At 38.0% G+C, this 27,988-nt stretch overlaps 4 protein-coding genes across 4 annotated transcripts; 2 read left to right on the plus strand and 2 right to left on the minus strand.

Moving 5' to 3' along the window:
* The first annotated feature begins 669 nt into the window (after positions 1–669).
* Positions 670–9,673, plus strand: LOC134748145 (phosphatidylglycerophosphatase and protein-tyrosine phosphatase 1). The gene is made up of 6 exons (XM_063682852.1): positions 670–806; positions 897–1,043; positions 2,829–2,909; positions 6,240–6,343; positions 6,673–6,802; positions 8,004–9,673. Exons 1-6 carry the CDS (start codon positions 804–806, stop codon positions 8,124–8,126), a joined length of 588 nt encoding a protein of 195 aa, XP_063538922.1. The 5' UTR covers positions 670–803; the 3' UTR covers positions 8,127–9,673.
* A 1,343-nt stretch (positions 9,674–11,016) lies between these two features.
* Positions 11,017–18,231, minus strand: LOC134748115 (succinate dehydrogenase [ubiquinone] cytochrome b small subunit, mitochondrial). The gene is made up of 4 exons (XM_063682812.1): positions 18,069–18,231; positions 16,631–16,770; positions 15,624–15,805; positions 11,017–12,854 (listed from the first exon to the last, which is right to left on the minus strand). The coding sequence occupies exons 1-4, from the start codon at positions 18,097–18,099 to the stop codon at positions 12,662–12,664; spliced, it is 546 nt and encodes a 181-aa protein (XP_063538882.1). The 5' UTR covers positions 18,100–18,231; the 3' UTR covers positions 11,017–12,661.
* Positions 18,232–18,601: 370 nt separating this feature from the next.
* On the plus strand, positions 18,602–22,597 carry LOC134748657 (26S proteasome regulatory subunit 6A-B). Its single transcript, XM_063683452.1, has 5 exons — positions 18,602–19,268; positions 19,850–20,045; positions 20,527–20,723; positions 21,310–21,440; positions 22,330–22,597. The coding sequence occupies exons 1-5, from the start codon at positions 18,714–18,716 to the stop codon at positions 22,535–22,537; spliced, it is 1,287 nt and encodes a 428-aa protein (XP_063539522.1). The 5' UTR covers positions 18,602–18,713; the 3' UTR covers positions 22,538–22,597.
* A 676-nt stretch (positions 22,598–23,273) lies between these two features.
* LOC134748476 (kappaPI-actitoxin-Avd3d-like) lies at positions 23,274–27,459 on the minus strand. Its single transcript, XM_063683277.1, has 3 exons — positions 27,392–27,459; positions 25,993–26,053; positions 23,274–23,437 (listed from the first exon to the last, which is right to left on the minus strand). The coding sequence occupies exons 1-3, from the start codon at positions 27,453–27,455 to the stop codon at positions 23,296–23,298; spliced, it is 267 nt and encodes an 88-aa protein (XP_063539347.1). The 5' UTR covers positions 27,456–27,459; the 3' UTR covers positions 23,274–23,295.
* Between the last annotated feature and the right edge of the window lie 529 nt (positions 27,460–27,988).

A 27,988-nucleotide genomic window follows, 5' to 3' on the forward strand; every position in this document is an offset into this window, starting at 1 on the left:
CAAATAATGGGTATATGTAGGTAGATAAGAAAATTATATAGGGTTCTTTAAAGCCAATCATTTTGCACAAGTAAAATTACGACCATGTCGCAAGCCGCAGTCAGAAGCACAAAGCGGAAACACATTTACAACCGCATTCTGTTTTAAACAATCAAAAATCGATAACATTATGCGGCATTACAGCACATTAAAACATTTTTATTTTCTCGTCAAACTAACGCCTAGGTTACTTACGAGTTAAGGACCGATCCCGTTCGAGGTGTCCCGCAGGCGAAGATAATTTATTTTGGCACTAATAATTTCACATTTCTATTTTTTTGGTATAATTCTACCCTTTTTTTATTAAAAAGGTATTCAAAAAGATCACTAAAATTTTGACAGATCCATTTCAATGTTTCAAATTTAGCACTACGGGGTGGCTGCGTTCATTCGTTCAACAAAGAGCGTTCAATTTGAATGCGCTTTAAAGCTCAGTATCCACTATCCAGCAAGGCTGGCCCATGCTGGAGAGACTAACAATTGATCTTTAAATATTTTCTAGTAGAAAGCTCTCTCGCGCTCTTGCTAAAGTTCATCCCGGACAGGGAAACGGTGGTTAACTGATTACGCATGTGCAACCAACCATTCAATGATAATGAATGGGAGGTTTAATTTAACTGTTTCAATAATGGCAACATTACAAAACGTCACTGTCACTGTCATGTGTACGAAGTGACAGCTGATCGGTGCAAGCACTTAGCACTTCTCAAAGGAGGACGCAAAACAAAATTAATTCAAATCACCCCACCACGACCGCTTTCACCATGGTACGGCACGGCATCTTCATTACCGAGTGGCATGTTTTGAACGCCGGTCCGTTGCTACCGTTGGTATTTTAAGTTAACTGTAAATTCTAGGGCACAGCTATGTTCGCGAGGGTGACGTTCTATCCAACTTTATTCTACAATGTGATGATGGAAAGGATGACCAGCCGGCGCTGGTATGACCGGATGGATGACACAGTGATCCTTGGCGCCCTGCCTTTCCAGGCGATGACGAAACAGGTACTCATTTTAGGTTATTATCTAAAGTCTTTGCCTTGGAAAGTGAAACTTTTTGAAAGGGAATTTAGTTTAATTGAATGAATGGTCAGCGTGTGACGTATGATTTACTTATTTACATAGTTTTGCTAACTTTGCTAATGTCTGTCTTGGTTAAACTTGAAATATGTACTTAGTTTTGTATGGATATATAGAATGTGGGCTTTATAAAAAGTAAGACATAAGTCAATAATGTATTTGTTCAGTGATTAGTAATTGAACCAGTGTCATAAACTAATGGCAAACAATTACCAGTTAAGGTGCTGGCCTTACAGCATGAACTACAATTGTCAATACCAATCCATACTAATATTATAAATGCGAAAGTCTGTCTGTCTGTGTGTTACCTCTTCACGCTTAAACCGCTGAACCAATTTAGTTGAAATTTGGTATACAGATTGAGTCCCGGGGAAGGACATAGGATACTTTTTATCCCAGACTCACCCCTCAAGGGGGTGAAAAGGGGGGTTAAAATTTGTATGGGGAATCAATAACCGCTGAACCGATTTAGATGAAACTTGGTATGGGGATAGTTTGAGCTGTGGGAAAGGATATAGAATAATTCTATCCCCGAAATCAACCCTTAAGAGTGTAAAAAATGGGGTGGAAATGTATGGTTTGGACCAATTTGGGGGTGAAAAAGGATGTATTAAAAAGCAGATTTATTTAAGAATTAAGGTACCCAAATTACTAATTCCACGCAGACGAAGTCGCGGGCAAAAGCTAGTGTATATTTAAAAAGAATACGAGTTTTGTATTTTATACTCCAATTTGTGGTATGTTGTAAAGTATATGTGATATAAATCAGCATTAAGTATGAATAGTTTCAACTAAATGACTTGCTTCAGCAGGTTAGCAGGTAATGCCCCTCTCATACACATCTATATCTCATAAGAATTGTTGAAATTGTAACTGGTTTATAAAGTTAGTATAAAATGAAATAAAAAGCTTTGCCCTATGCACTATTGAAGTTTTCCACAGGCATTAGTTATATCTGTTGACGGGTTAAAGATATATGTCACTTATATCTTTAACCTGTCAACAGGACCACTTATAAAACTCCCGTGAGACTCAAACATATTAGATTATTTTAAACGAGTCGTGTCTCCGTGAAGACGGTCCTCGTAAATTGGACCGAAACATGTCGAGCTATTCGACTTAATAATACGTGAGTGACCCGGTTTAAAATAATCTAATAGGACCACTTTTATTATAACTTAAACTTTGGAATTTGGAACTTATTATATTATAACTGGCCTAAATTTGCAATCCAAGAGATAACCTTGAAAAGTTTTAAATTATAATTGAACTTTGGTTGAGGGTTAATTGAACAATTTGATATCACAATAAACAAAAAAAAAACCAGACAAGTGCGAGTCGGACTCGCCCACCGATGGTTCCGTACTTTTTAATATTTGTTGTTATAGCGGCAACAGAAATACATCATCTGTGAAAATTTCAACTGTCTAGCTATCACAGTTCATGAGATATAGCCTGGTGACAGGCAGAGGAGTCTTAGTAATAGGGTCCCATTTTTACCCTTCGGGTACGGAACCCTAACAAGTACTCTCTGGTGATGTATGTTGTTGTTGTTTGTCCTAGGGCCCCCGGAGGTGCATAGGGCCTCCACAAGATCCTTCTACGCCTTTCTGTCTTGAGCAACCTTCTTGGCCTCATTGTGAATATATGAATGAATGTATGATGCAATTAGATGTAAAAAAATCTAAAATGTAAATGTGTTTTTTGCAGCTCAAGGAGGAGGAAAACTTAAAGGCAGTAGTCTCAATGAATGAAACATATGAATTAAAGATATTTTCAAATGATGCTGAGGTAAGATCATGAAATCTTGATGTGTTTGTTATTATGTGTGTAAGTTGTATTTGGGTAAATCTGAATACTTCAGAAACTCATCATCATCATCTTCCTCGCGTTGTCCCGGCATTTTTGCCACGGCTCCATGGGAGCCTGGGGTCCGCTGTGCAACTTATCCCAAGAATTGGCGTAGGCACTAGTTTTTACGAAAGCGACTGCCATCTGACCGTCCAACCCAGAGGGGAAACTAGGCCTTGTCGGGATTAGTCCGGTTTCCTCACGATGTTTTCCTTCACCGAAAAGCGACTGGTAAATATCAAATGATATTTCGTACATAAGTTCCGAAAAACTCATTGGTACGAGCCGGGGTTTGAACCCGCGACCTCCGAATTGCAAGTCGCACGCTCTTACCGCTAGGCCATCAGTGCTCAATACTTCAGAAACTAATTTCATTTATTTATTGCAATTATGTTCATTACATACAGGTGTTAAATAAAATATAGTGGTACAACGATATCCTGTTAGGGCACAGCAAACTTTCTTAAATACTAAATTTACAAAACATTTACATTTAGACAAAGATAGATATAACTCCGTAATAGATGGATACAGTCTAAGGAAAAATCGTGCCTCGAAAATCAAGAAAATTTGATTCTCGATCAGAGGGCGCTACTACTTTTGGCCTACAGTCGTATAGATGGCGTTGACGGTTTCGTTTGTTATTTAACAATTTTAACGCATATCAGTGAAAGAACATGGGTCAGTCATAAAAATAATTAATGCAAATAAAAAAAATCATTTATCCATATTTAAATACATTCTATCGTATTTTTATAAATCTTCATTTTTAGTTTTAAAGTGTGTCGACAGATGGCAGTGAATTTACTGGGGTTACAAAATTTACTATGACAGTACCGCTCTAGTATAAGTTACTCTATGATTTAGATAAACATCGTACATAAATATACTATAGTGTGTGATCTAATTTTACATTGATAGTAAATTACATAATTACTTAATATTTATTACTCATACGATATTTTTTCGTTATTCTCGTTTATATTATCATAGAGTAACTTATACTAGAGCGGTACTGTCATAGTAAATTTTGTAAGCCCAGTTAATTTACTGCCATCTGTCGACACACTTTAAAACTAAAAATGAAGATTTATAAAAATACCATAAAATGTATTTAAATATGGATAACAGATTTTTTTATTTGCATTAATTATTTTTATGATTTTGACCCATGTTCTTTCACTGATATGCGTTAAAATTGTTAAATAACAAACGAAACCGTCAACGCCATCTATACGACAGTAGGCCAAAGCTAGTAGCGCCCTCTGAACGAGAATCAAATTTTCTTGATTTTCGAGGCACGTTTTTTCCTTAGACTGTATCCATCTATTACGGAGTTATATCTTTCTTTGATATTATTATCATTTAAATATTTGTTCAGTGTGTAGTAACATTTTTTGATTTAAAGAGATTATTTTTTTTTCATTTCATTCATTTTTTATAGGATCTGGCAGTTTATTAAATATTTTATTATTGCTAATATCACCTATAGTCCTATAATATTAGGGTCCATTATCCCTATATTCCCAATCTTTCTGTTATTTTATTAAAATAAAGTTATCTTCCACGGGTAAAGGTACCTCATCTTATAGCGGTTGGCGCGCAAAGTGTTAGTTAAAGGGTTAGGGGAGTACTTGTACCTTACCTACCTTATGTCTTCAAAAATGCGTAGCAGGAAGCTATAGACGTCAGATTTTTCTAATTTAAATAAAGTTCACAGTTCAGAGACAAATGTATATTGTTCCCAATATATTCTTTATCCTTATGAATGATCGTTTTTATACGATAAGTGAACATGTACATTATCTGTAGGGTCTTTGTCAGTAAATAGATCGCGTTGGTAGATCCTAATGCGTGCGTGCGGGAAGTCATGTTTTATTTATATTAGGTACTTACTACTTTATGTCCTTTATTGTATTGTTTTCTACGCGCTGGTGGCCTAGCGGTAAGAGCGTGCGACTTGCAATCCGAAGGTCGCAGGTTCAAACCCTGGCTCGTACCAATGAGTTTTTCGGAACTTATATACGAAATATCATTTGATATTTACCAGTCGCTTTTCGGTGAAGGAAAGCATCGTGAGGAAACCGGACTAATCCCAACAAGGCCTAGTTTCCCCTCTGGGTTGGAAGGTCAGATGGCAGTCGCTTTCGTAAAAACTAGTGCCTACGCCAATTCTTGGGATTAGTTGCCAAGCGGACCCCAGGCTCCCATGAGCCGTGGCAAAATGCCGGGACAACGCGAGGAAGATGAATTGTATTGTTTTCTACAACCTCGTTTATTGTTTACTTTTGAACTAGCCACCCGCCCCGGCTTCGCACGGGTAGTTCAATTAATTTACACAAAACCTTTACAAATAATACATATAAACCTTCCTCTTGAATCACTCTATCTATTAAAAAAAAAATCGCTTCAAAATCAGCTGTATAGTTTTAAAGATCTAAGCATACATAGGGACAGATGGACGGACAGACAGCGGAAAGCGACTTTGTTATGTAGTGATTATAATAAGAAAAGTGTATGTTAAGAAAAAACTATCATCATCGCCATCATCCTGACAGACTTAGGTATGTAGGTATAGGTACCTATATTTCGTTGTTGCTTTTGTCCAAAAGTAACGGAACACTTTGTTAAGAGAATAAGAGCGAGCTTAGATTATTTTTAACAACTTATCTGATACTTCTATTGCTGACTGTGACTAATCTGCGCTCGAGATTCAAGAATGAGAGGGGGATATTAATAGTGTTTTCAAAGGGGTAAGAGCTGGGCAAGGAAAGCTCAATGCGCGTGGGAGTAGACCGATTGAGTTTGGGGGAGTTGATGGTGTTACATATTTGTTTGCGCGCTTCGACGTGTACAGATACTCACACAGCGCGATTTATCACCTTTTTTATTTTTATTTTTTTATAGGATGGCTAAAAAATAAGTGCATTCCCGTTGCCAGGAGGTTTTGGGATTATACTGAGTAACCTTTACTATGGGACGAAAAACGAAATCGCAAAAAAAAATTACCCTCCCATAGAAAATGGACCAACCAAAATGAATGAATCAGCCAAATTTTGTTTCGCGATTTCGGGGTTGGTCCCATAGTAAAAGTTGCTCAGTATAATCCCAAAACCTCCCTGGCAACGGGAATGCACTTATTTTTTAGCCACCCTGTATAAACTAACAGCATACATAGCTTTTGTTCAAAATTTAAAGACAAATAAATATATCTATAGTTTCATAGAGAAAATAAAATTGAAATACATTTATATGAATTATTTGTTTCAGAAATGGCGCGAGCACGGCGTAGAATTCCTACAGCTAGCGACCACGGACATATTCGAGACCCCTGACCAGGAGAAGCTGTACGAAGGAGTTAGGTTCATTAACAGGTGAGGCTAGTCTGTTAATTTAGATAATTAGATAAAGGAAACGTACTAAAAGTAACATACTTGACTCACCATTGGTAAACCTTATAACTTTTGGAATAGGGTCCACAATAATTTAACCTTTTGGACGCCAATGACGGATATATCGGCAGCGTAGGTCCAACGCTAATGACCGATTAATCCGTCACAGACCACATAGCAACATAGACCTACGTGCATGTGCATAAAGTTCAATTTCAGTTTTGACACTTCGGTGACGTGGCGTCCGAGTGACAGCTTTTGTGTTTGACACGGCGTCGAAAAGGTTAAAGTTGTATACGTTGTCGTTTCAGGTTTCTGCCACTCGACAGTAAAATAAAGCGGATAACAAGTGAAAACCCAGTGAACAGTGGCACTGTGTACGTACACTGTAAGGCCGGGCGGACCCGCAGCGCGACGCTAGTCGGCTGCTATCTTATGATGGTAAGTTTATACAGTGAACAGTTTGTAACCCAGTGAACAGTGGCACTGTGTACGTGCACTGTAAGGCCGGGCGGACTCGCAGCGCGACGCTAGTCGGCTGCTACTTTACGATGGTAAGTTTATACAGTGAACAGTTTGTAACACAGTGAACAGTGGCACTGTGTACGTACACTGTAAGGCCGGGCGGACCCGCAGCGCGACGCTAGTCTGCTACCTTATGATGGTAAGTTTATACAGTGAACAGTTTGTAACACAGTGAACAGTGGCACTGTGTACGTGCAATGCAAGGCTGGGCGGTCCCGCAGCGCGACGCCAGTCGGCTAAGTCGGTATGCTGGTAAGTTTTTAAATTCGAACACTAACTAAACAGAAGGTCTGTCGTTCGTTTGTCAGTTTTATGGACAGTCATATAACAATTTCGATTTTTAAACGAAAAACGAATTTACAAAATCGCTTTATAAAATCGAGTAAAAAGTGAACATAGCTACATAAAAAGATTCCGACGAATTGAAATCATCGTTTCTAAGTCAAAGTATAAACATAGACTTGACAGACGCATTATAAACAGCGCAAAGTTACAGGTGCAATTTCACTCGTAACTATAATGTCATACCGTTTGCGGCACCGAGTTGGATTAGGTACCAAGTTGCACCGTACATACAGGTCGAATCACGAAAGCTGGCAAAATGAATGAACGAAACGAATTATATCAATCATTGTGTGACTGACACACGTGTCAGTATATATTTATATTTATATTTTATTTATACACTGTGTACCAAAATATACAACAGTTCAAGAGAAATTACACAGCCATTAAGTATACAGCCAGTCACCATTTTATTGGTTAACCTATTGGACGCCAACGACCGATATATCGGCACCGCAGGTCCAACGCCAAATACTGATTAATCCGTCACAGACCACAGAGCAACATAGACCTACGTGCATGTGCATAAAGTTCAGTTTCAGATTTGACACTTCGGTGACGTGACGTGAGAGTGACAGCTTTTGTGTTTTGACAAGGCGTCCAAAAGGTTAATGTGTGACACATAGATATTTCCATTCACTCATTCATTCCATTCGTGACAGCTTTCGTGAATCGACCTGTAATTTTATAAGATATTTGCGGCACAGTTTTTGACTTAACGTTCAATGGAGTTTTCTTAAAATGTTAATAAGTTAGGTGTTTGTTTTTTTAGAAAAATGGCTGGTCCCCGGTGGAAGCGGTAGAGCACATGCGTACTCGGCGGCCACACATATTGCTGCACACCAAGCAGTGGGAGGCACTGCAGATATTCCACAGGAATCATGTGCAGGCGTAGTTGGCGACTAGCGACATAGACTAGAGCAGTCTTTAAATTCGCGTGTTCAACCCGCGAAAACAGTCAAATTCCATATAATCTGAAAACGAATAAAAAGGTTGGACCTGTTCCGGACGCTCTTGACAAGATGTTTTTCCAACCTTAATTCATAACTCTACGACAGCGGTCGGCAACAGGCGGTCCGCGAACCTCTCACTTGCGGCCCGCGAGCCTCCCTGGCTATTTTGTATGTAATATTGACAAACGAAAATACCTGATAGTCTTAAATATTAACAAAATAACAAAGTGCGGTCCGCGTCAAAAGGTTGTCGACAAAAACTCACAGTTTAAAAAATAACAAAAATCAGCCTTCTTTTATTAATAACGCGGTTCACTACAACTGTGAACTTGTAGTATAAATTAGTGAGTTTTGCTTGTCATTTGACGATATGTGGATAGGTCTTCTGAACAAGTATGGCTCAACCCTAAAACTTGTAAAAAAAATTGTTTCCTACATAACAAGGCAAATCAGCATATAGAGCTCTATGAACATCTAGCATATTTCTTCAGACTACGTAAGCGATTTAAGTATAGATACTTAGATAGGAAATTTTTAATTTAATCAACGAAGATGCATCTAACAATCGCCACGCCCTCATCTATGGCACGATAAGATTTTTTTGTGTGTAGGTAAATTAGTTTATTGCACCGTAGAGGCTACGTACACAAAAAAGCGTCATGTATAAAAATTAAAATGTCAGCGCTTTTTTACCTAGGTATCTGTAATTCCACGCCACGTTGGTTGGGTTGTCGTTAACACGTTGGCTGCCCACCATGCTACTCCTACAGTATTGCTCCCACGCCAAATAGAAATTTAAGTGAGCTTATGATCCCACCGGTGATGCTCATGGCAGCTAACGCGTTAAATTATCATTCGTTCAATTTGTCTCATAACTTTAACTACTAGTCAAATCAGTTTCTTTTTTAGAACTGTCAAAATGATTTGCTACTATGAGTTAACTATTAGTACTATGAAACACTAGCATATGAAATATGAAAATTGTTGGCATAATTTTCAAGGGTCTTATTTTTTTAGACTGCCAGATATTTCGAATAAGTACATTTGTGGTACGTAGGATACGACCACCTTAGGTAGCTCATATTAATTTATAACGTAAATAAAATATGTTAATAATAGCAGAATTACCTTTATGTAATAAAATAATAGTATTTCGTCTACCTCCATGTATGTGAAAATTATGCTGAGTATTTCTACACATTATGATCCATTGTTTTAATCAGCAGTATTTACAGGTTGGGCCAAAATTCATTGTCAATTTTTACTGCGGTTTATAATTGATAATTTTGCTAAAAGAAATATTTTGAAGATTTTGTTTTAGTTAAATGATTGACATTTTGTAAATACGTGTCAGTGAGAAAAATATTCCAAAAAATTTTTCAATGTACCTATTTTGGACTTTTTGTAAACTAATGTTTACACAGGCATTAGTCTGTAAAAGTCTTCATATTTCGTGAAGCATCACAATTACTACACAGAAATTTAAAATTAAATTTGCTATTACCTTAAAGGGGCCCACTGACTATCAGTCCGCCGGACGATATCGGCCTGTCAGTTGTGGAACTGTCAAATTTTTAACAAGCAGAAACGTCTGCGATCGATGCTATTAAGCTTAGAAAAAATTTAAAAGTGGAAAAATTACTGCCTTGGGTGAGACTTGAACTCACGGCCTCTGGATAATGGATCTGTCAAATTTTTGTTCTTACTGACAGGTCGATATCGTCCGGCGGACTGATAGTCAGTGGGCCCCTTTAGGTATGCGCTACTATGACTAAATAGAGAGATAAATTATTTATTTATGTGTAGTATAAATAATTTTAATTCAATAGCCATAGCTTTATTTTTTTAATCAATGACAAATAAACTATAAAGAGCATACTATATAATGCATTCATTACATGTGCTCAAACTAATATTGCCTTCGGTTACCGCGATAGACACATGAAATAAAACGATGAAAACGGATGGGTCAGCCGCATTCGAGGGAAGCCAGTGCTGTCAAACTGGTTTAACTTGGCAGATATTCTGAATCATCAATTTATTAAAATGCAGCAATACACAATGTCTTCGGACTATATCGCGTATATTGAATTTATACATCCCGACGTTTCGAACCCTTTACAGCGTTCGTGGTCAACGGGTAGCGATATAATCAGTTTTCATAGTTTTATTTCATGTGCTCAAATTATTTTTGTAAATATAGTCACTGTTATTTTAAGATCTTAAATTAATAGTTAGTTAGTTAGTATGATAAGACTATAATTTGCTAATTGAATTATAATGTTTATATGAAATATATGAATGTTATTTATATAAATAATGTGTTTGATTGTGATTTATTTCAATTTTGAACACTTATAATAATACACAGTAGGAGTATGTTTATTATATCATTCAGTATTTGGGGTAAAACACCTGATTGACACCTAAGTAACAACAAAAACCGGCCAAGTGCGAGTCGGACTCGCGCACGAAGGGTTCCGTACCATTACGGAAAAAAACAAAAAAAAACACATTTGTTGTATGGGAGCCCCATTTTAATATTTATATTATTCTGTTTATAGTATTTGTTGTTATAGCGGCAACAGAAATACATCATCTGTGAAAATTTCAATTGTCTAGCTATCACGGTTCATGAGATACAGCCTGGTGACAGACAGACGGACAGCGGAGTCTTAGTAATAGGGTCCCGTTTTTACCCTTTGGGTACGGAACCCTAAAAATGGCCAGCTTCCAACTTTGATCAAACAAAAGTACCCTACCAACGACAGGCACTTTTACCCTACAACAATCCTGGTAAATATTTAGGGGAAATATCAATGAAAGTCTGAATACAAGGAACTTCCTTTATTAAACTATAATAAATTAATCACATCAAAACCCACCGATACTTCACAGCACAATGGTAACTATGCTAAACCGAATCGATACTTTCAAAAAGTAAAGAATTGTGCTACGCATTAAGTACCTGGTATTGTCTCGAATTTTAAGTATCATACAAGGATCTTGTAACAGTAAGATCTTACGTAATAAATGAACGGCCCCAAGCCAGATGTCTGATTCGAAGCAAGCATGCAAATATACATTATAGCCATAGTCCATATGTTAAAAATTTAAAAAAATCAATTTAAATACATAAGCCAATAAAAATTTCATCTCATTAAAATTTCGAAGTTGTCACTAAATAAATAGATACAGTCAAGTGTAAAAATATGGGTGCACACATCACACTCAAAAACATGTCCCATAGCTCTTATGTCAGCGAATTAAAAACTATGGGTCATATTATTGAGTAAGTTATATGTACCCATATTTTTACACTTGAATGTAATGTAAAAATGGTAAAAGATGACCTAGGTCTAATACATTTTCGAGTCAAATATCTGGCAAAATATTTAAAATTTCGTAGTTATTAGTAGCACTTGCCGCTATAATTATCCCAAAAAAAAAAACAAAGTTTGTTTTGGTGCCAAAAACAGGTAAACATAAAATTAAATATGAAAATGCTGTTTCCTCAACTAAAAAATAATCAAGTAAACTTATTTTAAATTGGAGTTTATAGTAGCAAATATTACCTATAACTTAAACGGTGATAGTGCAAATCGTAAGCGCCAGTAGAAACTGAAAAAAAAAAGCGCTTAACCTTTTTTAAGCCAATGACGGATATATCCGCACCGTAGGTCCAACGTCGAAGATGGATTAATCCGTCACAGACCACAGAGCAACATAGACCTACGTGCGTATGCATAAAGTCAACAATCTATGGGCAATCTGGCCTGAAATAAAGAATTTTATTATTATTATAAAGTTCAACTTCGGTAACGTGGCGTCTGAGTGACAGCTTTTGTGTTTGACATGGCGTTGAAAAGGTTAAACCCTTAAAAAATAACTACATGTACTGTCAAATTTCAATTGTTCCAGACAATTGAATTAAAAATTAAAAATATCTGATAATAGCTCCATGATCATAGACTAACATTACTGGTCCTAGCGATTTGCAAATACGTCTAAACCCTTTCCATATGCATGAGGTTTTTTATAGTAATATTTTAGTGTTAGGAGCATTCCACGTCTCTGTACAAAGTTCAAACGCGCGTTTTTTTTCGTCTGATTAGCATTGTAATTAATTGACGATGCTTTTTCTAAACATCTTTTGAGTTTCTTTGTAAAAGAAAAAGTAACTCCTATAAGTCCTATACTTCATTAAGCATGGCATTTTAAATCAGGCACTTTCTGCGGTAAAAAAATTTTTAGTAAATAGAAGTAGTATTCTACTTGAGATTATTTTATTATTAGGTAATGCCACAATAAGTTCGCGATAGATATCTTCATGCATACTGCGAAGTTCTTCCTAATGCTAAAAAGTATACCTAAAACGGTCAAAAAAACCGGACAAGATATATAATTCCGTAGAACGCTCGATTAGATCTAGATTTCTTCATACATGCATGTAAAAAGGGCCGTATCCCCTCAAAACCTACGCCTGCTTAGCCTTCACACTCCAGAACTGTTTGATGGCATTAGCGATGCCGACATCATGGCTGATGATGTAGAAGAGGCCGCCGAGGGTCGCGATGGAGATGAGGTACACGAGGCCGATGGCCAGCTTCGGGATGAAGGGGCCGAAGATGCTGGCGCGGACGTAGTCGACGGCTATGGCCTCAAGACCCCTGAAATAGTCATAAGTTAAATTTAAATTTTATTAAAATGGGTCTCTATAGTTTTAAGTCATAATGTATTGTTTGTCCACATTTTCGTTAGTCATAATTTGTTTTTTCTCAGAAACGCGTAACTTTTCAGGATTGCCATAAGACAAACGTAACCTATCTATAGGTACCTTACCTTACGAAAATCCTGAAAAGTTAACTCTAAATGCTAATAAACAAAAACCGGCCAAGTGCGAGTCGGACTCGCGCACAAAGGGTTCCGTATCCATACCATTACGCAAAAACAGCAAAAAAAAAACACGTTTGTTGTATGGGATAAGTTATTTTATTCTGTTTTTAGTAATTGTTGTTATAGCGACAACAGAAATACATCATCTGTGAAAATTTCAACTGTCTAGCTATCACGGTTCATGGGATACAGCCTGGTGACAGACAGACAGACGGACAGAGGAGTCTTAGTAATAGGGTCCCGTTTTTACTCTTTGGGTACGGAACCCTTAAAATTATTAAAATACATAAACGATTAAAATTCGAATCAAACTTATTGATTCCTAAAAATCTGATTCATGAACTTTCCTCTAGATATTGATTCTAATGTAAAACAGTTTCTGAATTTTGCGCTGGAATGACCTAGCTAACAAATATTTAAGTTTTTCGTGGACAGGTAATATGTGACATTCTATTACTATATTATATTTCTTAATATCTATCCACACGAATTGTATCATTCGATTGAAAAATAATAGATTTTGTATGACACAATTTGTGTGGGTAGATATTAAGAAATTGTGAGGTAAATCTCATTTTAAGTTTCATCCCTATTCACCCTGGTTGACGGTACTGTCGCGGCGCTCCTGTGCTAAGCCCACTAGATAACACACCCATGTTTCAAATCCATACTAATATCTTAAATGCGAAAGTCTGTCCGTCTGTGTGTTACCTCTTCACGCTTAAACCGATGAACCGATTTAGTTGAAATTTAGCATAGTGATAGTTTGAGTCCCGGTGAAGAACATAGGATAGTTTTTATACCGAAAATCATCCCTAAAGTCCCTAAAGAGAGTGAAAAGGGGGGGTGAAATTGAGAGATTTAAGGATGTGCCTGATAATTGATGTCAAACTTACTCTAGCTGCTCTTGTTACTGATTCCACGCAGACGAAGACGCGGGCAAAAGCTAGTTATTAATAAATTGATAACCTGAGGCGGTCCACTCGGCGCCCCAGTATTCTTCATATTCTTCCAGATCTTCCAAAACGCTCTAGAGATGCCGATATCATTGAAATTGAGGTAGAACAGTCCGCCCAGCGTCACGGCCGTCAGGAAGTACACTATGCCCATGGCGATCTTGGGGATGAGCTCACCGACGACGAGCACACGAAGGTATTCCACCACCATGGCTTCGAGACCCCTGGGAGGGAAGGGGGGTGGGAAAGGATTAGGTGGAATGGTATTGGTAATTTTGAGACTTTTATAATCTTAATGAAATTAAGGAATGTAGTTACCGGTGTAACCGGATTGCGAATTAAGCGAGGTTGGTATTATACATCTGTGTGATTATGCTATTAAATGTAGTTTATTTTTAGGGTTCCGTACCCAAAGGGTAAAAACGGGACCCTATTACTAAGACTCCACTGTCCGTCTGTCTGTCTGTCACCAGGCTGTATCTAATGAACCGTGATAGCTAGACAGTTGAAATTTTCATAGGTGATTTATTTCTGTTGCCGCTATAACAACAAATACTAAAAACAGAATAAAATTAATATTTAAGTGGGGCTCCCATACAACAAGCGTGATTTTTTTTTGCCGTTTTTTGCGTAATGGTACGGAACCCTTCGTGCGCGAGTCCGACTCCCGCTTGGCCGGTTTTTGCTTATAACAAAAATAAAAATTGAGGTAAATCTCATTTTAAGTTTTGTCCTTATTCACCCCAGCCGTCCTTATTTTTTTTTTTTTTTATTATAAACTGATCGGCGATTGGCCCTAGTCACACCTGATGGAAAGTGAAGACAGGGCCTAAGATGGAGCTCACCGGTTCAGTAACAGCCTATTCACTCTTGTTTTAAAGAGACCGAGGTCATATTGATCAGGGAATACAGATGGCGGGAGCGCATTCATTCCTTAGCCGTCCGTACCAAAAAGGAGGAGGCAAAACGTTTCGTCTGAACGAATGGAATGTGGACCACCCCATTCACCCCATATCAAACAATGCAATGGCATTGTAACTTTTCCTCGTACCTTTCCGTCAATACCTAGTCAGGTTAAGGTTTAAGGTAAAAATCAAAAGATAACTGACTATGAACATACTAATTTTATATTTTTTCCTTTAATTCTTCCAAACTACATATTAACCATGAAGTGGCTTCGTTAATAAACTATTTTTGATCCCCATAAGTGTTCATAATAGCGAATAATCCAGTTTTTTAAATTGAAAGGATGTGGGAAGGAATGGAATAACCTGCAGTGTATGCTGTACAGTCCAGATAAAGTTTTCCTTACCTTAATCCAGGATCGCGTTTTATAAAATACCTCGCTGTTTGTCTCTTTTTATAATAAATTTGTTTGTATAAAGTGAGGCAAAGAGCGATTACAGGTCACAATCCTTTTATAAAACGCCACCCTGTAACTCTAAACTTCTTAAACAAGCACCTCCATCAGATTTTCATCTATGCTGCTTCTTGTCCGCAGTCCAAAAGTTTGGAGACCTGCTATGATTGCAAAACAGGGGTCTGTAAGGTGCTGTTAACATCCTTCACGTTAAAACATAAACTTACCAGAAGCTGTGTGCAGTGATGAGTATAGCCAGTAGCGAGTCAAACACTTTGTTAGGCATCAGAAGCGCCAAGGGGATGAGAGGCACCATGGCAGCTGTGACGGCTCTCTCGATGACCCAGAGCTTGGAGTGGTCGTGCCCGTGCTCTGCCAGCGCGGGCGCCGTCGTGCGGAAGGAGCGTACCTGAGACATACGAGGTTTAAGTTTTTTAGAGTTTACACTGTTGCGAGTAATACCGATATAATTTTTTAGTCACTCGCGCGACACGTGTCGCGAACCACACACCACACCACATGACCGAAGAGATTACATTTTCAAGCAAGTGGTAAAGATTCATTTTTAGGGTTCCATACGCAAAGGATAAAAAGGGACCCTATTACTAAGACTCCGCTTTGTCTGTCCGTCTGTCACCAGGCTGTAGTTGAATTTTTCACAGATGATGTATTTCTGTTGCCACTATAACAACAAATACTAAAAACAGAATAAAATAAATATTTAAGTAGGGCATTCCATACAACAAACGTGATTTTTTTGCCGTTTTTTGCGTAATGGTACGGAACCCTTCGTGCGCAAGTCCGACTTGCACTTGACCGGTTTTTTGAAACATTCGTGCGTGAGTCACTAAAAGAACGGTATGTCAGTTAAAGGCCTGTGCACACTGGATGCGTGTGCGTAGACGTGCACGCGCGTGTCGTAATATACAGATCCTTATAAGAGGTGGCACACCGCTTGCGTGACCGCAGCTGGTATGCTCTGGCGTTAAACCATCATGTTAATTCATTGCATTCCTGTTTCTGGATTAAATTTAATTTAAGGTTAGGTTGGTGGCGGACAAAAACTTATGACTAATTACTAGTTTCAAAGTCACCAATATTAATTTGGTAAACCTGGTCTGACAAAATTATCTTTTTTGGCCATAACACTCGTTAGATAAATTACAGGCCAAAACTTGGCTTAACGGCTTTGTAACCCTTTTATTAGCATAAAAGATGTACAGGATATACTTACAGCATTAAGAATAGGCGTGCTATTTCTCTGGTTAAGAGCTAAGCTCTTGAGGGGCACGGAGGCGGCCGCGGCGCGCTGCGCGAACGCAGGTTGCGTTGCTAGCCGCATTACTTGCTGGCTGAATATGCGACTTGTGCATGCTGAAACAAGATATTAGTTTTACATTTTTAACATCTGCTGGAGTTCTTTTTTTAGGGTTTTACGTACCCAAAGGGTAAAAACGAGACCCTATTACTAAGACTCCGCTATCCGTCCGTCTGTCTTTCTGTCTGTCTGTCAACAGGCTGTATCTCATGAACCATGATAGCTAGACAGTTGAAATTTTCACAGATGATGTATTTCTGTTGCCGCTATAACAACAAATACTAAAAAGTATGGAACTCTCGGTGCGTGAATCCGACTCGCACTTTGGAATTTTATAATAATATCACATTTGGTGCAGCAAGTTTTACAGCCTGCCTGATGAAAAGCTATCAGCTCTGCCTGACATAACCTTAAGTGTGCCTGCACAACTCCAGAGGTATTACATGTGCCGTTTGAGCCCCTTAGAAACCTGTGCACTCCTTTTTTTAAGCACACTTAACGCAAAATTAATTTCCAGGGTCATGCAATAAGCATGAGTAAAATTTGTGTTACAACATTACTTCTAACAAGCTTCTAGATGATACGACCGAATGACAACAGAAAAGAGTCGAACTTAATTCAGTTCAAAATATAGCTTTGAACTTGATTAAAACTTGTTGTTTAGCTAAATATGTGGTAAAGAAAGTGAATTTAAGTATTTAGTTTTAAATACTAAGGGCCACTTGCACCATTCACTAACTCGGGGTTAACCTGTTAAACCTGGAGTGACCATGGTTACTAGTACTATTTGACACTGTGTTAACGGTTTAACCGGTTAACTCCAGGTTAGTGGGATGGTGCAAGTGGTGCTTTAACTAATACATGTGACTAGGGATTACCCAAACAATTACGAACGAATTAATTAGTAAACATTAAAAAATATTCAAGTATGGTAATTATGACGTCAATAGTTTTATGATCTAGAAGATTATACAATATTAAAAGCTTAAGTTAGTAAACATTTGAGAATTACCACCACTATATACTGCTGTAATTTAAGCTTGTACCTACTGCTGTTTTTTACTGTTTTTTTTTTGTATACTTACTGCGACAATAAATGACTTTTTATTTTTGTTTTTTATATTATAATAATCAAAAACAAGAGATTGCTATAAAGCGATTCTAACCTAAAATGTAATATATAGTTTTATCACAGATGAATGCCGAGATCGTAATTGTTGCATAATAACTATAAATTAGTTTTAATACCTTAGAATTTCACAAATGACATAAATAATTGTGCATTCTAAATGCGTCTAGAAAACAAAACATATGTTATGTAACAGTAAATATACAAGTGATAGAAAAATATTACCTGAATTGCGAAGGAACATGGAGAAAGCCATTTTTAATGTTAACTTAAAAACAAAAAGCCACAAGACACTTAAATATTCGGTAGAATTAAAAATAATCCCACGATTCCCTTCGCCAAATTTCGAAATTCGTGTAAAACGTCGTTCATTCAAAGTTGACAGTGGCACTAATTTTCATTCGTTCATTCACTGGATGTCATTCATTCGTGAAGGATTGGTTCATTTGTTGGATAGGCTTGATAATCTACAGAAACCTTTAATTAATATGGGTGTATTGGTAGCCATGGATAGAGTTGCCATCTATTATGGGTTATTTGATTTGGTAGCATATTTTTATATAGTTTTTTGGCATTTCCCGCATTTCTGCCTTAAAAAAATTATAAAATGCCAATGCATATCATTAAAAAAAAAGCGCAGCACGACACTAATTTCTTAACTAGAAATGTTTAAATAAATGTAATTTTACAGTTTTTGGTATATATTTTTTTCAATAGTATGGGAACCCTAGCTCGAATAATGACAATTCATTTTCCATGTTTGTGACTGAACTGAAACCGAAACAAATTCACTAAAATTCACTTTGTAATTTTGGCTTCATTATAAACTGCAACATTAGCTTTCTTTCACTTTTATAATATAACAATAACATGGCCACAACACTTGAAGACAAATCAATCTGGGAAGATGGGGAGGAAGCCCTCAGCGAGGAAGTTCTTCGGATGCCAACAGACGAGATTATCAGCCGGACTCGCCTGCTGGACAATGAAATAAAGATCATGAAGAGCGAGGTCATGAGGATATCCCACGAGCTGCAAGCCCAGAACGAGAAAATCAAAGAGAATACGGAAAAAATCAAAGTGAACAAAACTCTGCCTTATTTAGTCTCAAATGTGATTGAACTGTTAGACGTAGATCCTCAAGAAGAGGAAGAGGATGGAGCGGTGGTGGACCTAGATTCGCAGCGTAAAGGAAAGTGTGCAGTCATTAAGACCTCCACGCGTCAGACCTACTTTTTGCCAGTCATCGGGCTGGTTGATGCAGAGAAATTGAAGCCAGGAGACTTGGTTGGAGTGAATAAAGACTCGTATTTGATCCTGGAGACGTTGCCGGCGGAGTATGATGCTCGTGTGAAGGCTATGGAGGTGGATGAGAGGCCCACTGAACAGTATTCTGATATTGGTGGCTTGGACAAACAGATTCAGGTTAGTACAGTTTCTTATGGTCTTGTTTAGAATTTATAGTGCTTAAATAATTTCATGAAAGAGCCCTTCCAGACTGCCAAATGTAGAGGAGTTTACTTCCGGCTTGGTGGGGCGTGCGGTGCGGAGCGAAGAGAAACACATAGTAATGGCAGATAGCCGTATATTAGCAGTCATCGCTAATTCCAAGTACAGGAACTATGCTAAGTAACTAAACTAATAGCCTAAGGCCGAGCTGTGTCCTTGCAGGACAACAGTTGAGCGCAAAGGGGATATGACGAGGTATTAATTTGTCAAGAAGGAGGATGAGATGAGATGATGTTAGTGTTTGTCTTTAACATTTCTGAAGACATGAAGACAAATCTTGTTAAAGGCATATGTTGTGTGTAGAAGTAATATTTTGTTGCATTGTAAAAGAAACTAATTAATCTTCCTTATAATTATAAAAAAAAAACATTTATTTTAGACAATGAGAATCCTTATGTTAAAAATTTAATGACCGTTTCTATACTTGAAACCACTAGATGTGGCCACCTACACGATTAAAAAGGCCAAATGGTTAATATTAATTATTCAACTTCCAGGAGCTGATTGAAGCTGTGGTGCTCCCCATGACCCACAAGGAGAAGTTTGTGAACCTGGGCATCCACCCGCCAAAGGGTGTGCTCCTGTACGGGCCCCCTGGTACCGGCAAGACTCTGCTGGCCAGAGCTTGCGCTGCGCAGACCAAGTCTACTTTCCTGAAGTTGGCGGGACCGCAGTTGGTGCAGATGTTTATTGGTAATGTTCCTCATTTTACTACACAAAGACAGTCCGGAGTATAATATACCTTTCTTTTTCAAAATAAGGAAAACCAGGTTTAATTCTGAAGACTAAAGGCTAAATAGAAATACAACTAATTAAGTCTAAATTGGCCAGCCGATGAGTTTTTTTCTTTAACGATACTCATAATTGTACACATACATTTGATATATTGGAATGTTGTTGTTGTTGCCGCCGCAACCACATCAAAATCCCTTATATAGTTTTAAAGATCTAAGCATACATAAGGACAGACATCCATCCAGACAGGATAAAGCGACTTTGTTTTATACTATGTAGTGATAATCATTCTTACCATTACTTACCAAATTTGAAATATTATATCTTAAATTATTCTCCTTTAGAAGAAGTTTCAATGTAATACAATTCATCTGTATTTTATATATTTTCACCAATTCCTATGTAAAGTTTTACTAATAGATTTCAATCATCTTTCTAGGTGACGGGGCAAAGCTCGTCCGTGACGCCTTCGCCCTCGCCAAGGAGAAGGCCCCAGCTATCATCTTCATTGATGAACTGGATGCTATCGGCACCAAGCGTTTCGACTCCGAGAAGGCCGGAGACAGGGAGGTGCAGCGTACCATGTTGGAGCTGCTTAATCAGCTTGATGGGTTCAGCTCTACTGCTGATATTAAGGTGAGGGTTGTGTCACCCATGGAACAATATAAGCTTCTTTTTAAGATGGGTTGGGAAGGAAGAAAAGGAGACGAGGAGGTGCAGCGCACTTTGTTAAAATTGCTTAATCAGTTGATACGTTAGTTGGGCGCAATTGGTACCATTTGGCACTTTTAAAAATATTGCACTGTGAATGTTAGAAGTAGAACCAAATTTTCATACATTACAAATACGAAAATTGCTCTTTAAATATATTCAAACGGTGTGCTCATATGAAACTGCTCTAGAAATTTTCGACTTAAAAAGGTGAGTGACATGACATGTTTAAATATATTAAATATTTCTGAGCATTGGAGTTTATTATTTCAAATAGCTTCTTGAGTAGTTTAATCTTTTGGACGCCAATGACGGATATATCGGCACCGCAGGTCCAACGCCAAAGACGAATTAATCGGTCACAGACCTCAGAGCTAAAGTTCAATTTCAGTTTTGACACTTCGGTGACGTGGCGTCCGAGTGACAGCTTTTGTATTTGACACGGCGTCGAAAAGGTTATGGTAAGAGAAGTGAAACATTGTTTATCATAGTGTAATTTTTTTTTTAACAGGTAATCGCGGCAACAAACAGAGTAGACATCCTGGACCCGGCGCTACTCCGGTCGGGTCGCTTGGACAGGAAGATCGAGTTCCCGCATCCCAACGAGGAAGCTAGGGCTAGAATTATGCAGATCCATTCACGGTATGTTACACGTTCTTTGCATTTGTTTTTTTTTTATCTAAACTGAACTAGTGATAAAGGCCTCTAATGTCTAAATAGCATATTTCACGTTTCGATTTAGTTATTAACAGATTTCCTTTCCTAGGAGCGGGGTTCTATATTTAGTTGAAGCCTTCTTATAAGCTTTTTATTAACTTGCAATGTACCTATGTATGTAATGTGTAACTATGTTTGTAAGGGTCAAATCTTGCAAGTTAAATTTGACCCACTTCCCGGTTTCCGATGAAGCTGAAAATTTGCATACATATGTAAGTCGGGTGACAATGCAATATTATGGTACCATTGAGCTGATCTGATGATGGAGCCAGGAGGTGGTAATAGGAACTCTGATGAAACAACGCCACCTAATTGTGTTTGGGGTTTTTAGCATTGTCTAGAAGTATTAGTTGCCTGTGGAAAGAAAAGTACAGTCAGTGATAAAAGCTTGTACCAAAAATTAAATTATTGCTAAAAACTTATTTTATGTATGTTCACTGATTATTCCGAGACCCGTGGTCAGATTGGAGTAATTCTTGTTTTGTTTGAAAGGTTGTACATCTAAGGTGATCCCATATTAATTTGGTGCTGATCTGATGATGGGATCCATGAGGAATTGAGGGAACTCCTCAATTTTTAAAGGCACATGTATGGTGATTTGGATGTTTTCTTAAGCAACTCAATCATATCCTTTCGCAAATCACCAATTTGATGCAGTGGACTTGATAATTTTTGACCGTCAACAGATACGAAAGGTTGAATTTGCTTTAAGTGTGTGCATGTTTTTGAATACGACAAAAGGCTATAAACAATTTGCCAGACAGACAAACAAAGAATTATCCTTCAAAATGTGTTTGAAACTTTTCTATTGCAGTAAAATGAACGTCAGTCCCGACGTGAACTTCGAGGAGCTCTCTCGCTCCACGGACGACTTCAACGGCGCGCAGTGCAAGGCCGTGTGCGTGGAGGCCGGCATGATCGCGCTGCGCCGCTCCGCCACCGCCGTCACGCACGAGGACTTCATGGACGCCATCTTGGAGGTGCAGGCCAAGAAGAAGGCGAACCTTAGCTACTATGCCTAGATATATAACAGATGTATGATTAAGATTTTGTGTAATACAATACAATATAGATAAAGCTTTTTTGTATTTTTATTTGTTACACATTTCTTTTTTTTCATTTCGTTTATTCATATAAATATTTTACATTGTGTTTGAATATGACGATGGCGGTCCAATTTTTTAGGAATAAATCTTACTAAATAATAAAGTCACAAACTAGAAAGAACTATGGGTGGTAAAAAAATACTAACACAGGTAAATAATAAATTTAATTACTTTTATTATTCTGCTTATTTACCGTCTACACCTTAGACCAGGATTACACTTGTAAGTTTTACTTACGTAAGTAGGGACACAGATATACTACAGAATGAGATAAGAATATCGTTATCTCATTCTAGCAAATAGCTTTGTCCCTACTTACGTAAGTAAAACTTACAAGTGTAATCCTGGCCTTAGTAAAAATGCTTCAAGGATCCATTTTACGCATAACTTAGTAAAATCAAGCACTTTATGGATGATGATATAATTACTAAAGGTGTAACATTTTATTTACCTGAAACTTTGAACACTTCATCACAAAAAAAGATTGCATTCACCGTTTACTCTTTAGTTAATCATGAGGGGACCGCGAATTTAGTCTCGAATTTCATAAAATCATATATTTATTTGTTTATAGGTTTTCATAGGTCATACAATTGTATAAAGGAGTTCGTCTAGCTATACCTATACACAGACAATTTTTGCGTTTAGATTCTCGCGGTTGCCCCCCCTAGACGTTACCAGTTCTTAGGCTGAAGTTTTAAGAAGTAGTGGCAAGCGAACTGGCACTCGTCACGGCTGTAGAAGCGATTGCCGTTGCCCCCGCAGCCCGAGTACACGAACGGACGGCACTGGTGGCTCGTTATGTCGAAGAAAAAGCTGAAATATTAATCAAATTTTAGTGGCGAAGTTAGGTTTGATAGGCGAGATTAGGGACATTAAGGTGTTTTGAAAGTCGCGTCGTTATGTCTATGCATAAAACCTCCCTAAGTGGCGCTGTTTGGAATAGTGGAACCTTAAGGGAAATCCTAAAACTGTTCTTAGAGCAACCGGCACTGGTTCTCTTTTTATGCACGGAGTTATCAGTAGGTAGATAGTCGCTCTAACAAAACTGTTTTATCAGAACAATTTCTATGCTTCTATTCATACATACGACGTCAATCGATGTGTAGGTATTATGTTCCCACAGGTGTTAATGTTAAAGTATGCGACTTTTTCAATGCAAAAACTATGTATGTAGATACTATTTAGGTTTTTCTTTTTTTTATATACTACTTCGGTGGCAAACAAGCATACGGCCCGCCTGATGTTAAGCAGCCTCCGTAGCCTATGTACGCCTGCAACTCCAGAGGAGTTACATGCGCGTTGCCGACCCTAACACTCCGCACCCTCGTTGAGCTTTGACAACCTTACCGGCAGGAACACAACACTATGAGTAGGGTCTAGTGGTATTTGGCTGCGGTTTTCTGTAAGGTGAAGGTACTTCCCCAGTTCGGCTCTGCTCTAGATCTGGAATGACATCCGCTGTCCTGTGTCCTACCACGCAAAGCGAGATGTCATTCACAGTGCCCATACCTCTCCTTCGGACGTAGTTTAAGGACATACCCGGGTCTAAAAGGTACTTGCCTCTATAATAAATTTCAAGAATTATGGACTTACAACACCGCCGGATAAAATAAGTATAGCAAACACCATTTCCAATCCAATATCCACAATACCTATGTAGGAGTTCGGTGGGGCTATAATGCCGTTATTCATAAACGCGTTACTGGCCTGAATATGAATCGTTTGTCTTTATCTGTCATTTTGACTTATGTATTTGTAAGAAAGGGATAAAACATATTTTAACTAAATCAGGCCCGTAAAGTTTTATGAATAAGGGGGTTAGTCCACAACTCCACGGTACAGTGCCTTCTTGTGTTCCTAAACGATAAACGTACCTTCATAAATGGGGCATTTTCTATGAAAAGGGACCTTATTGTCGATGGCGCTTACGCCGCACAGCGTCGCGCGGCATTGTATTTATATCGGAGCATCGTTTATAATGGCGTAAGCGCCATCGACAATAAGGTCCCTTTTTATAGAATATACCACAAATGAACGTCATAAGAGTCGGATCAAGCTAACTTTGCAACCCATTTGCAATGACAAAGTGTGGGCATGTCATCAATTAACCTCAAATTTCTATGAAAATATGACGTATGAGGATGGATTCCCAAAGAATCCGAAACATGTCGCCAAATGCGACTAAAAATAATAGTGAGTAAAAACCGTACTGATAAATATTTTAAAATATGACGTTTATAAATGACCTCACTTTGTTCTATTGAAGTCGGTGCAAAGTTAAGCTTATAGGTACACGGATACGGACTACATATTGACAGGCGTGGCTCACTCCGCGATTTCGTCGTGTCGCTACAAGTACATGCGGCCCACACCAATTTTGGTGTCTAGCCATAATAGTTGCCGCGCACCGCTACGGACGGAACGGACGCCTGTTCGCGCTTGCGCCACCTAGCGGTCATATCTGTCGTAATAGACGCGTTTTGTTAGAGAGTGAATCTTCTGTACCTAATACACATATTTATTCTGTGATATTTGACTAAAAACATTAAAAAAACTTTTTGGTAAAATCTTGTACGGTAGTTGACTGATGTATTTGCTATCGGCACAAAAAAAATGCTCACAAGGTATCTAGAATTGATTACAAGAAAGTCATAACTTTAACTTCGGCATTTATTTTCAGTCATTCATCAAGTCTAAACCTCAGCCGTAACTTATACCGTTTAAGTTTAAGAAACATTGAATCAGGGACCGGCCCGCTATCCCTTATCGGGGTTTTATAAGGGTATTGCATAAGGCTTAACTAACCATACCCTTTGCCAGACGAAACCCTTTGTTTTGCTTTTAAAAACCCTTATATAAAGCTACCACATTTGAGTAATCGGTAGCCCAAATACCCTTACAAAACCCTTATCATCCGCTCACCAACACCTTGCATATTGCTTATAAGGGTTAGCCTTATAGAGGGCTTCCCTTTTAGCATATAAGCGTGCTAATTTAAGTCGTCTACCTTGTTCATGAAGCACACATTACTTCGAATCCGAGCGATCGTCGGCGGCGACGGCGGCGTTCTTTGACTAGGCACGTATTTTCTTTCCTTTTCATACACTACCGTAGATATATACTAATCCTGTCTCTTTCACGCAAAGGAAAACCTTTATAAAAAGCGCTTAAAGATAAGGGTAACCCTTATTAAGGGCTAGCCTTATTTTTGGTTAGCTTTTCGGTAAGGGTTAGTCAAAGGTAAGGGTATGAATGGGCTTGCAGTTCAAAAGGGAAAGTCTTTCAATGTGTTAGCCGTGTTTAAGTGTTGCCCATTTAAAGGGTTTTATCGCGGAAAGGGTTGTCCGGTCCCTGCATTGAATACCTACCTCCGGAATCTGCCTCTGCAATTGCCAACACCTTTCGGAAGCTCACAATCTGATCCCGCACCTTAAAATAAAAAAATATATTTGTAGACTAGCGACCCGCCCCGGCTTCACACGGGTGCAATGCTGATGTATTATACATATAAACCTTTTTCTTGAATCACTCTATCTATTAAAAACGGCATCAAAATCCGTTGCGTAGTTTTAAAGATCTAAGCATACATAGGGACAGACAGACAGCAGGAAGCGACTTTGTTTTATACTATGTAGTGATACCTAAGTACATTATAGGTAGGTAGGTAGGAGATTGGTAATACGGGCAGGTATGAACTTATGAAGCAAATAATTTTGAATTGAAATTATTGGTGTTTTGATAGGTATTTCGTAAAACGGAAAATATGTGTGTCGTGGGGCGGGTACCTATATGTACGTACTTAATAACTAATAAGTAGTTATTCCTCTATCTCCTATTTACTTCTACTATACGTATTCAGGTGGTTCAACTTTTTTTGTCACTCGGTCCATGTTTCCGTCTCCTGGGTCACATCTTGAATACTCGTAAATTAACGATAATTGTAAGACACTTTAGGTACCTACTAGGTACCTACTAAGTTTTATGTATGTTAGTACAAAACTTTCCGTTTCTAAATAAACTGTGTTGTTTATGTTCCATAGCTTACTCCACAGAATAACAACAATAAATAGTTGATCCAACCATTTACATACTTAGTGCTAGAGGGAATGCTTTATCTGATATAAGCACGATCGTGCTACCGGTGCTGAGGCATTATTTTACCGCCTTACGCATTTAAAATACAACTACCTACCTAAGGGCAGATATAGTCGGGAGCCGATTTCAATGTAACAATTTGTTATGGATTTGAACTTGTTTTGACACGACCTTGACGATCGTCTTGGTTTAGCCGTAATTACATGCTCCAAAGTTATAAATAAGTTATTAGGATTAACTAACTAAGGACAAACTAACAGATAAATAAATAAATTATTCATCACAAATTCCATCTTACCAGAAAGAACTCAAAGTTTGCATCAAATTACTTTACGTTTTCACCTGATTTTACTGCGTTGCTTCACTGAATAAAACAAGGGCCTGTCACTCTTTGATAGAGAAAGATAGTCTTATTGCGATTCCTATAAGAGGAAAGAGAAAATAGTGCCATGCTTTGTCCTTATCACCGACCGGGTGGAATCATAGGTAGGAGGCGATGGCGAAATACCGAAATTTATAAGAGTGAAAGAGAAAAAATCCTATGCTGCCAAAATTTTATATGACTATTATTTCTCTTACCCCCGGTCGCTCGGTGGCGCGTCTATAACTACTTGTATAAACTATATCTATGGAATAAAAAGATAATTTGCTAGCGGGAAAAAAAAACCTTACCATAGACAAGGCCAAGGCACACCACCATCATTAAAATCAAGCACAACGTAATTTTTCGCGCCATTTTGGAAACTAAACGTCAACGACCGTTTCTCGCGTTTATATAAAATCTTAAGCCCATTAGCATTATCTCGAGCTGATAAGCCGCTGATGCTTTAATTAAGTACATAGCAGACATATTGGATTTTAATAAGTTTTTAATTGAGATAACATTGTCGTGTTTAATTTAGTGTTTGTATTTACGTCCTTATCCGACCGACGTATTTGATATAGTTGGTCAAACCAAATTGTCAGTAAATAAGAACAAAAAACTATACTCATCCTTTTCTTTTGGGTGCTAGTACTAGTGTAAGACAATAGTTATTTGTGCAACAAGAGAGGAAAGTTGGTTTTTCTTGCGAGTGTTTATTTGGAGTCCCGAGAAAGCGAAAGATTCTATAATTGAATCACGAGCGAAGCGAGTGATTCTAAGGTAGAATGTTGAGCGTAGCGAGGGACTCAAAAACACGAGATGTAAAATAACTTTGCTCTCGTGTTGCACACATAATTTTTCACCTCAGTAGTGAGAACATATTAAAGGTTAAAATGTATTTCGAA

This window comes from Cydia strobilella, chromosome 16 (assembly GCF_947568885.1).
Source record: "Cydia strobilella chromosome 16, ilCydStro3.1, whole genome shotgun sequence".
Taxonomy (NCBI): Eukaryota; Metazoa; Arthropoda; class Insecta; order Lepidoptera; family Tortricidae; genus Cydia; species Cydia strobilella.